Genomic DNA, 12,258 nt, shown 5'->3' with positions numbered 1-12,258 from the left:
ACACCAACATTAAGTGCGGAAAATAACATCTTGCAAATGACGCCCATTTTGGTTCACACACTGTTGGAGAAACTTCTCTTTTCTGGGGAAGAAAAAAACCTGCTGATTGTTTTATTGTTGCATCGCTTGGTGGTGTCGTCTGAGGGGAGGTGGTGGAGATTCCACTCCTCACTAGCTGCCATTTCAGTCCCCACGTAACCATGGAACGCAATGCGCTTTCATTGTTGAATCGCTATTTAAAAGATATTACAGTATTTACTCATGTATAATGCGCACATTTTTCCAAAATTTTTGCCCCCAAAAACTGTAGTGCGTATTATGCACGGAATAATTCACAGCCAACATGAAACCGTACAGGGTCGTTTCTTGATTTTGGGACACTTGCATTGATTTTTCATGTTTACGGAACACTATCATGTTATATATCGTTGTAAAGCTTGAATCCTGCAATTTCTGAATATGGAAACAGTATTCCATACAAGATAACGACACTAATGTGAAATGCGATTGAAATAAGTTCATCAAAACCTGAAGAAACGTTCTGATTTTTATGGTACTTTGGATGAAAGAAAACATAAGGAAAAAGATAATAAAAATTAAAATGTATTACTGGCCAAATAATATTACATACATGGAGTGTGTAAATTCCTTAATGGAAGAAATCTTGTGCTGCTAACTGCTCTTTGGAAGGTCCTGAATATGCCTTGTATAAATGGTATATTAGTCACGGAAAGAAGTATATATTTTGAAAAAGAAGGAATGAGCAATTGATCAGCATAGCAACAGCTTTACAACCTACAACTAAGAAAGCCATTTCTTGAAACTTGATTGTTCTGCGCATTATATATGAGATATATTTTTTTTGTCACTTTTACCCATCAAAAACAAAGTTGCGCATTATACATGCACGCGCACTATACACACGTAAATACGTTATTTACCGAACTTAATGTTGGTGTAAATCATACTTTTTTCCCCAATACTAATGTATGCATATCGCTGTAAGGCTAGCACATTAATGGAGACTAACTCTTTTTATTTACTGTGTTATATCATTTTAAAAATAATCAGGTTTTTCTGCCCCACCCTGTATTAAGTTCTCTTGCATCACAATACTTGCAAACACTTTCTTGAATGGCCTTATTACAACAGCAGGAAGTTTGAAAAACTTAAAAAGTTTTTGTACTTGCAAGTGGACACTTCTGCTTTTGCCCAACATTTTGGAGTCCAGGACTTCACTGACAAGACCTCATACCACGGTCAGCGAAACTTTTTCATTTTATCACCATCCTCCTTTTCCTTTTTGTATCCCTCTTTGTTTAACTTCTTAAACATTGGTACCCCTGAGGAAGGATTCAAAAAGTTGTACTGAAGTACAGGAATCCACTTAGGAAGTACAAAACCTTTTTCACGTCTCTCAAAGAATGTCATTGAAGGCAGACTCCAAGTATGCAGGTAGCTAGCTACTCACAGTGGTGGCAAGAAGAATAGAACTTAAAAGAAGTTTTATTTAAAGTATTTATATTAATGCATTACGTTGCAGAGGCATGGTGGGGGAGAAGTATTTCATCTAATGTTCAGTTCAACTTTCCACTTTAATTTGAAAGGTATCTTTCTAATATTTTAGTAAAAATCACAAAAGAAAGAGACACAATGCTGAAAGGGGGTGTTGGGTGATGAATGGAATAATGTTAAGATTACATTTCTTAAGTTTTGCTCTTTAATCTGCTTACCCAGTGTATGAAGGATTTTTCAAAGAAAACATTAAGTTGTTTGTGTATTTTTTTTACTGAATTTTAATAAATGTTTTTTTTTTTTTTTGTTAATGCTCTCAGATATGGAATGGGACGAAGGTAGGTGTTTTGTAATACATTGCAATTTTATTTAGATAACAATGTGGTTCACTTGCTCAAATTTACTTTGAAATGGTAATATATAAGCTTTCATTCATGGTATCAGATGCGAGTGTTGTATTACCAAGTGTGTAGAAAAGCCTAAGGAGAAAAATGTGAGGAGGAGCAAAGTTTCAGTTTAGGTCAATATGTAATTGCAGAGCTCTGAGCAGTTATACTGAATCAAACCTTTCATGGAATATAAATGAGAGAGTGTCAGATGAAATTCTTAAAAGTTCATCAAAAATTACAGGACAGGCTGTAAACAGCTCAAATTTACCCGAGGTATCGACTGTTATCTACAAAACGACCTCAAGGCTGCAACACTGATCAAGTGAGCTTCACACCACCATTTTTGTCATTTTAAAGATGGCACCACCTTCATACACATGCACCAGCGAAGAGCAGTGGTTTCTTGCCCTCTGGAAGCCTAAATCTTAGACTTTCTATGGCCAATGAAAATTTAATGTGTGTATGCATGCTTACCATGCCAGCAATTTTACAAGTGGAGGAGGAAGCTCGACAACGGTCTCAGTCTGCATGCAGATGTGTGGAAACATCTTCACAGTGGCTCATACGTGACTGCACATAGATTCCAAATATTCTTCTTCTTGAGGTATACAGGCACTAACTCAGACTTGAAAATATATGTGGATTAGCAATGGGTATATGCGAAAAAGCAGCAAAACTTGTGCAACTTTACATGCAGAAATTTACTGGATGAAAAACAAGAAACAAATTAAGGTTTTCGTTTGACTGTCCCTCGCATATAAGAAAATTGTTTCTTTCATCAGTTTCTGTGCCGACATCACGTGAAAAGTCCAACTGAAGTGGAATACAGCATTCTGTAATATTCTTCAATTTACAAAATTTCCGAATGATGCACACTGTGTGTACCACTGCAGAAATAGCATACCCACTTTTCATAGCATGACATTTTGTAGAGTACTTAAATAGTACTCTAGTCCTTAATAGGAGATAATTTCCCTTTGATTTTAACTAAGATCCTAATGCAAATTTTCTGATGCTCAAATTGCAGGACATTTACTATTTTCTCTTTGAAGTTCATCCCAGGCACTGGACATTATATTAAAATGTAAAATATGCCCAGGTAGGGTTCCTACAGACCTGGAAATTCTGAAACAATTGAAATAGTCAGGGAATGAGCGTATGAATGAAATTTCAACAGTGAATATTTTTTATAAAAAATTGAAAGTAAATTACATTCTTCCTTAGGGTGTTCACAAGGTTTCTGTTGTACATGAAATAATGAAGGTAACGTACATAGGAGGCAAATTAACATGGCAAGCCTATACCCCCCCTTTGGGATTAGTTTTTCTGACATGACACATGCAAGTAACAGTTGTTTGGTAATTATGGTAATTTTTGTTATTATAATTTCTATATAACTGCACCTATATACACAACAAAGGAAGCAGTGATTCAACAACAAAATGGTTTCCTGAATTTTAGTGATATAAAAATGTGTGGACCTCTAAGCCCCTCCTCCAACCCCTTTCTTAGGTAGGTAAGTTCCTTGTATGGCACGGATAAGCTAACGTTAAACTTGATTTGTTTGATTTACATGCAAAGTTGAACACACAACATTCATGTTAAATTGTTGTAGTGTTATAGTTTTAAAGTGCCTGGAAAAAATAGAAAAGTCAGGGAACTACATTATGCTCGAGCTTCAAATAGTTTGCATGGACGACGCTAGGCAGCGTACGAAATTGAACATTTTTCGCTCAAGTGAATAACATTCGAACAGGCAAAACGAGAGGTACACACGCGAAACCCAGTAGTAGTACACTATTACCATAATTTGTCTGTGGTAGTATGGATGAGGTGAAGGATGCAGTGGAATTGAAACTGAAGTAAACATAGTCATTATCTGTGTTTTTAGTCTATCTTACCACTACAGTGATATATGAAAGTGAAACATGATTGTGGGCTGAAACTGCCAGGATGGATATTTTACATACGATTGTCATATTAAAATGATATTCCATTGCGAACGCTTGAGCATGGGAGAGACGAAGATTGAGTACGACCGAGCGAAAGTGGTTCTATACAGTACTCTACAGGTAGCCTTGCCAATTGAAAAAGAGGATTGTGTAGGTAAAGTTTTAGGTTTCAACTTGAACCGTGCTTACCGTGCCAAATCATGAAAAGGACAATGCTTGGTAACCCTAATTGTGAGAGTATTATTGAGAGCTCTGGTGTTATTCTGTGGAGGTGTCCTTCCTATGCGTTGCTCTCCCAATTCCAGCTCCTCCATCCAAGAGGCCAAATAAGGAACTTGGCATTAGAGGCCCTGACGTTTTCTCTCCTGTCCTGGGCCGATCGGTCATCAACCATTTAAATGGGAAAACCAAAATTGGTGGCATGTCACGGATTGGTGGAAGAAAGCAAGTAATCTCATGGATGGATGCCCCAGATGATGTATACTTCAGAGCCACAGAAGCAACCAAGTAAGTTATTACCAAATGATAGACATTATTTTTATTTATAGATACAGAATGTATTTGAGTGTAACTGAAACATGGTTACCTTTAATATTGTATGTTTGCGACATTATTGGCAGAATGGCTAATAAGTAGGCCTAGGATTTTGTTGACCAATAAATTATGGAATATGGAACACCAGATTCATAATTCTAGGGTGTGACTTTCTCTTGCTTTCATTTAAGTGTCACTGAATCAATTTAAGAAAATATTACAAGTACAGTGTGTTTCAAAAGTCACGCAACCCAAAATTTGAAAATTTATACCATGAAAACCGTAAGAGATATTAACACTGGATTTTCTGCATTATAAAGCCTCATCCATTGAGTTATTATGCAATGCTTTATGTTATCAGTTTACTGCATCCAGAAAATTATATAAATTAATGACTGGCAGAAGGCAGGATTAAAATTTTTCCAGAATGCCACTTTTTGGTGAAAAATATACCTAAGAAATTAACGAAGGGTCATTATTAGACATCCAATGGCAGATGGCATTCCAATCTGTCATTTGCAATGAATATTTTCACAAGTTTTCAGAAAAAGAATTGACAGACGATTGTTATCTAGCACAGTTTTATGTATCAAAAAGCTATATTCAACATCAACTAACACAGGGTCAGGTTAAAAAAGTCACTAGTTTCAATGTCTCAAAGCTCCAGAAGTGAGAAAATGACCAAAGAAATGCCTTATAGGACCAAAAATGGCATGACAAATTCATCTTGAAAGTCTTTAATTTGTAGCCGAACAAGTGAATACTGAAGCAAATATCTTTCTGGATTACCAGAAAGAAGCTGCAGTCGTCAAAATCCTAGTCCTACTATTAAGTTTTGATATAGATAGTCTGTGCAAGCACATTTGTTACATTAAGTAAAGAGGCAAATTAACCATGTGAATACTTCATGAAATGCCAATTTTATATCAGGTGTCCTCAACATCATAAACAAAACAAAATAGCAACAGGCACCTTTGATTTTCTTACCTTGGAAATTTTGCAAAGTGCATGGGTTTTTATTATTGATCATTTTTGAACTCATTATTATTATCAAATTAATTCTTATTAGTGCAGTATCAACAGAAATTTAATACATATTCCATTGTTCTGATATGAAGTTTTAAAATAAAAGATACAAACATTTCTTGAGGTATTGATAATTCATTCACCTCCTTCATTACTGTATTTAATATGATTTTAGCGAGTTTTGCGTTAACAGGAATTATTTGTAGCATACATTTAAAATGGGATATTGGTATACGAGAACATGCAATTTTCATAAAATATTTTTCAAAATTTCACTATCGCTGACTTTTTTTCTTGAGCCAGTTTCTTTTTGGAGGAAATTCTGTATGCAAATGTTTTTATAGATTCTCTTTGTTCACTTCTTTTAAACTATGATTAATAATCTTTGCTAAGCAACACAGAATGATATGGAAATTTATGCCTGAAGAAATTTGGGAATTTGTTTCACCAAATTATTTTGTAATTGTTTAAATATTTGTAAGCATTGTAATTTTTAAGTGTGATTGAGACCAAATTGTTTTGAGATGGTTGGAACGTAGTTGCTGATTGAAAATGTTATAATACTGTTCTTTTAAGTGGTTTTTATTTTTCCTACAACATTTCTTCTTGGTTTCCCAGAACTTTCTCAAACTTACACCAGTTGTGACACCTGGAGATGTATAGCAAGGTGGACGAAACAGATATTTCCTAGAAGGAAACAAGGACACAAACTATATATTCCTTAGAAGAGTAGAGTGACTAGTCAATTCAAGTTCTGTGTTGTGTGTGTGTGTTTATCTTGGTGTAAGCTTAAAGAAGTTCCGGGTAACATGGATGAAACGTTGCAGGAAAAATGAAAACCACTTACAAGAGCAATATTATATTGTTTTCCATCTACAAAAAGAAGTTAAGGAAGAATTCACACTGAAGCAACATGTGTCGCTTGTGCTGCCTGTCGTGCCGCTAAGGTGTGAAACGTTGCTGCTGATTGGCTCGTTCCCAAGCAGCACTTGTCACATGTTCCATCGGTCTAAAATCTTCCGAAGAAGAACATACATACTGTATTTACGCGTGTATAGTGCGCACTCTGTTTTTTGATTGGGAAAAGTGACAATAAATCACAGTACAATACAGGTTCAAGAAATGCCTTCCTTAATTGTAGGTTGTAAAGCTGTTGCTATGCTGATCAAAAGCGAATGGCATTATGACCTATTCAATGAGTCACTTGTTGCTATGTGGACCAAGAGGAGAATACCCTCATATATATCACCAACCCACACCACTTCTCCCTCCAGTGTGTTTAGCATCACACAGCTTTCACTTCTGTATCCACCTTGTTTATTCTGTAGTAGAAGAAAGCCAGATGAAAATTGCGTTATGGATTTGCAGTGCTCAGGAAGTTATTTTCTATTATTTCTCGCCTGACAAATACCACTGATGTGGATTCCATGCTCAAATTCTACAAGAACATTGCTGCTTTTCTCTTAGCCTCAAAACGTTCCGTTACAAAGTGAAAATCATGTGAATGGCCATTTCACTTTTAGAGTTTTTTAAAAATTACGATTACTGAAGAAATGCAACCTGATAATTTGTATTTGCACCTGCAGATATATACTTGTTATACGCAGTGACATAGCGAAAACATGCATCGTTTCATGTTGCCTATTCGAATTATTCTGTGCATAATAATACACGCCACAGATCTTGGTTGCAAAAGTTTTGGAAAAAAAAAGGCACATTATACGTGAGTAAATACAGTATTTGCTGGAGTTTCTTATCTTATGTTGCATGTCAAAAGATAATTTTGTATAATGATGAAGCTTTACTTATTCTGTTGTGGTCACCTGAGCTTTTCTCTGGCTGTATTTCAGAAAAGTGAGGAGGCAGTTGTCGGCAGGTGACCTCCGTCGTGCAGCTCGCAAACCCTGGCGGAAGCTGAACGCCAAAGGAATAGACGAACTCGTAGTCATCTTGGACTGACAAAGTGAAGGATTATAAAGTGTGTGTGTAAGATGTACAATGCATAAAGTAATGCAGCCACCAAACTGTACCCCATCTTCCAATTCAGGGAATGTAAAGACTCTGGGTTCGACTGCATACCCATTTGTATTTAAAGTGGGTGCGGGTGAGTGTGTGATTTGATGGATGCATCATTGAGTAAATCCAGTAGTGTTTTTTTGAGTAGGAAGAGCTAAAAAGGCAATAACTTGCTTACAGGTGGTTTGTGGTTAGGCGCCTAGTGCACAAACTGAACAAAACATCCCAACGGTTTTGCGGCAGTGGCTGCAAGGGTTGGTGATTTTACATTAAAAATATGAGAAACAAAGGAAAAATTGCAGCTGACAGTGCAAGTGCAAGGGATGATTGAAGCCCAGGGTTGCAACCTCAAGAGTGATTTGTTAACTTTGAGTTGCAGTTGGATTATACAGAATAGTGCAAAGACTTAAAGATGGCCGGTATTTTTTTTTCTCTTTGTCAATTGAGAAAGACATTCTGCAGGACTTTTTTTTTTTTGGTACTCATTGTTCACTGTTAGTCATTCCTCATGCATACAAGTGAGTTGTCAACCGTGGCGAGCCATGAATGACGACTACCAATAAAGTACCTATCATCATCACATGCATTTCATTCTTTAGGACGTACATTAATTTATTGTTGGATAATGATTTGATTGATGGGAGTGCGAATTTTATGAAAGACCAACTGCCAAAAAACAAACTTATAAACTAGAAATCGTTTTGTTACGAAAAGTTGCAAAGATGGTTGCAACATGTGTAACTTTGTCGTTGATAAAGTGATGATGGACTCTTTTGAAAAGTTACGACTGGAATTAGTTTCGAAGATAAAAAACAAATACGAGTGTGAGTGGATGGATATTATCTTGTTTCTAGTGTTGCTGGAGATACTGTGCAGTGAAGTGGAATATCAATCTTTGATGAATATGTTCATTCTGGATGTCAGTCAAGAAACTGCATTTTTATAGACCACAACCTCTCGGCATTGCTGAGAAAAGAAAAGCCTCTTTTTGAAAATGAAATTTTCTCTGGTAGTTCCAGAATGCTTTTTGTTGAAAGCTGTTATAATTTGATGTGTAAACGAACATCATGTGCCCATACACTTCCATTTGCAGGAATCGATTATACGCAAAGAGGCATTTTAGAGGAAATCTATGGATACAATTTTGTCTGTCTATTCAACAGTGTAAACATGGGTGGAAGGTTTTTCTTTTATTCTGAAAAAAAAAAATTACCGTCAGGGCAGCATTATTACATCCGTAATGAAGTGGGCATTTTTTTTATAGAAAAAATTCCTTTATAATAATCTCACAAAACTATAAACTTCTGCTATGTACATTCTTCAGGTGTAGGATTTTAAAAGAAAGTTGTGTCTGGGAATCAAAGCAGTGTAGACTTCTGTTCCTTCATTAAGGATGTATGTATTATTTTTACAAACATATCATATTCGCTTGCATCACTTTCTTTTACATTGTTCATTGGGTGTTTTATACTGTGCTGCATTTCGGCTGATATTTTGTAACTGACAGGAAGAGGTTAGAGTGTTGTTGCCTTGTTAATATCACTGCTTGAAGAAGACATTCGCTTTGCAAGCTATTCAAAACAGCAGGAAAGACACCTTTGAGTTGGTTTTTGACATAAGGTCTTGCATCGTGCACAGTGAAATGGGAACAAAATATATGAAATCATGTCAAAATGAGAATTGCGGAATCGTTTTGGTAAGTTAAATGTGTTTTGCAAGATGCGAAGGGGTTTGAAGTGCATGTCTTACATCTGATAACTTTGTACATAGCATTGGAGCATTCTCTCAACATATTTTGAAACCAAAAATTCGGTTTTATATATATACATATAAAGTGGTATTCATAAAATTTAGACTGAATCTGTAGTGCAGTTTTCCATCAAAATGCTCAAAACTTCTATTCCTGTAGAATGTGGATAGTGTACACACATAGTTGTCTACTGTTCATCTTCTCTCGGAAGTAATTTTATTGATGTGAGAAATAAACTGTTTTTATGAAGTTATGTTATATGCTTTTTGAGTGGCAGCTGAAACATCATAACTGCTTGGGTTTGGCGTAAAAGAAACAATGTAAATCCCTCAGCCTCTAAGCACAGTCTTCATTAAATTGTTTAAAATTCCCGAATCATGTTCCTTTTGTTTTTCAGACCTTGGATTGAAATGGGGTTAGAAAGGATTCCGATGAAATACCAGAGTAAGAGTTGTGGTATCTTTGTTTTTAAGGTTTAATTTGACCTTGGTTTCACACAGCAATTTTCGAATTATGTCACACTTAGAGGAACTGTGTGATGTCATGAATTTTGAAAAATCTTTCTAGATCAGTGATTCTCCAGCTTCAGAAACCTCAGAGCTCTTTCACACAAGGATAAGGCCATGTAGCCTCAACAATTTTTTCCGTTGTGTTCTTATTAAGGTAAAAATAAATCGTGTTCCAAAATGATTATCGAGGGTTCGTGTAGTTGATATATTGCACCAGACGAAGGTGAATGTTTTTGTCATACATTTACGATAAGAATGGCTTTGGAAGTTTGCTACCCTGAATGCTTGTCATTTGTTTCCCATCAGTCAGTCGCAGCACAGGTGTTTTACAAGATGGCAACTCCCATGCAAAGTCCTTTTATGTCATTGAATTTGGAAGGTGTGGTTCTGCTGTTTCAGTTCAGCAAGCTGTGGTGATTTGGAAGTGATCCACTGTCCGATAACAACATTCGTCGATGGTTTAATAAGTTTTAGACAACTGGATGTGTGTGCAAAGGAAAGCGTTCTGGACGACCAAGTGTGTCGAACCGAACGAAAACGGAATACCGTATGGATGTGTGCCATTCATGACAAATGCACACAATGAACATTTATAATGTATACTATGTAAACTTGTTGAGCTGCTGTTTACTTCAATGTAAGCTTTGTTCATATACCCCACATACAGCTTGACCACGAGGAGCATTGTCATTTCTGATTGGGTGGTACTCGCTGAAGTGGAGGGGTGGGTGTGCAGTCATTCACCTTCACAGGGATCGCCATTTCAGTCTAACCTTGGTATACAGTAGCAATGGAACAGTGGTCGGTCGAATTTGTTTCCTGGTCGCGTGATTTCCAGTTTCGGAGATATGCCCTGGCCTCCTCGATCCCCTGACTGCAACATGTGTGACTTTTTTTTTTTTTTTTTTTTTTGAAGGATCGAGTTTATCGCGACAAACCTCGCACTTTGAATGACTTGAAGGCAGCCATTCGTAGAGAGGTGGAATTGATCACTGAGGAGACACTGGAACGAGTGTGGAGGAGCTTCGAGGCCAGGATTGAAAACTGCACCAGGGAAGACAGACGTCACCTTTCTGACGTGATTTTTGGTACATAAGGTAAATGGCATATTCCCACAACCATGTTACATTCGTTGAATAAAATTGTTTTTGAAAAATTAACTATGTTTAGCCCTTTTCAAAATGGCAATGCTGCTCGTGGTCACCCTGTATAAGGGAAATTAAACAACTATGAAACCCTGATAATCATTTTTGGGACACACTGTTATCCAGTGACAAAAATAAACATTGTTATATGAGAATTGGATTGGAACCGCTCCATATGAATCTACGAGATTTTTACTCTAAAATAATCATTAGTTTACATACAAGGTAATTTTAAAAAATCAGTCTTACAAAATCTGCTATTCATGTTGATGCAGGTGCGACTTATACCGCGTTCGTTAGAACCTGTCCCATTTCCCACGCTAGCGATCGCTCGACGTTTTCGGCACCAATGAGAATCAAGGAGCTTACGTAGACACTGTTGCCACGTTGCATATTTTAATTTGCTGCCTGGCTTTGGCTTTCTCCAGCACGGAGTACAATAAATACTTAAAAGTATTACGTTTGTGAGTGTGTGATTTATGTGAAACACGTTTCGGGATATAACTAATTCCTTCATCAGGTAGACATACTATGGCAATTTAATTATGACATTGGCTGCGTCAGACAAGGCGTGGATCAAGAGGTATGGTAAAAGGTAAAAAGGTTAAAAAATGACTTAAGGCTGCTGAACGCGTAAAAGTGCCTTGTTCCTACCATTACGTTAAAATCCTGATGGGTTTATCCATAAAAACACTAAAACAATTATACTCGGAACATGTTAAAAGCCACTTTTCAGGAGTGGCTCGATAGATGCTGTACACTAGACTGAGGAGGCCTCTCATGGAATGTCGGAAGTTGTGCGGTGCGATGCATTTCCCCTCACTTCCTTTCTCTCCCCTTCACTTCCGTTGGGTTACATCATATCTAACTCTAAATCTATTGTTTCGCGAGAGGCGTTATCCACGGCCGAGGAGACCTGGAAGTTGTCGCTGATAAAAGTTATATGATAGTACACAAAGCATGGTAAATTAGTACACAAAAAATCCAAACACTACAAATAAGCTAATAAAAACAACTGACTCAAGTGGACTTAAAACAATCCTTTTGAGTTACAAAATTCATTTTCCACACTATACTGATGCAAAAAAAAAATTGTTATATAAATATTCCACAAGCATGTGACATTTTATGGATTCCATAATATCGTATCATTCTAATGAATGATTGGATTCGAACCTGCCACTCCCAATGTGTGATGTAGCTAATCATCATTCATCCTCATAAATGATGAGAGCACTTGTCATAACGACAAGTTAAATGCTTGGCAGCAAAAGGTGCGACTGAAAAGAAAAAACCTTAAACAACCAGAAATGGCAAATAAAAAAATAAAAAAAAGTGTTCCCCTGTGCATAGCACTACACCATGAAGGCGTATAAGGGGTGTGGGGGTAATGCCCCACACTTTCTCGATCCGGTTGTGAGT

The 12,258-nt window shown here is 36.7% G+C and overlaps 1 protein-coding gene across 5 annotated transcripts in view; it reads left to right on the top strand.

Annotated features, from left to right (window-relative positions):
* Positions 1-8,010, top strand: part of MTA1-like (metastasis associated 1-like) — a 101,721-nt gene extending 93,711 nt beyond the window's left edge. For 3 of the 5 annotated variants that reach the window (XM_083137652.1, XM_083137650.1, XM_083137654.1), the window contains 3 exons: positions 1,836-1,853; positions 4,162-4,363; positions 7,267-8,010. In XM_083137652.1, coding sequence (XP_082993778.1) covers positions 1,836-1,853; positions 4,162-4,363; positions 7,267-7,375 — 329 coding nt within the window. In that variant the 3' untranslated portion in view covers positions 7,376-8,010. Of the gene's footprint in view, positions 1-1,835; positions 1,854-4,161; positions 4,364-7,261 lie in introns of all 5 variants that reach the window. The other 2 variants (XM_083137653.1, XM_083137651.1) reach the window with 2 other exon arrangements.
* Positions 8,011-12,258: the final 4,248 nt, after the last annotated feature.

The sequence above is a fragment of the Lepisma saccharinum genome, chromosome 16, assembly GCF_977018435.1.
Source record: "Lepisma saccharinum chromosome 16, izLepSacc3.1, whole genome shotgun sequence".
Classification (NCBI taxonomy): Eukaryota; Metazoa; Arthropoda; class Insecta; order Zygentoma; family Lepismatidae; genus Lepisma; species Lepisma saccharinum.
Note: the sequence above shows the minus strand (reverse complement) of the source record. Positions and strands in the feature narration are given on the sequence as shown.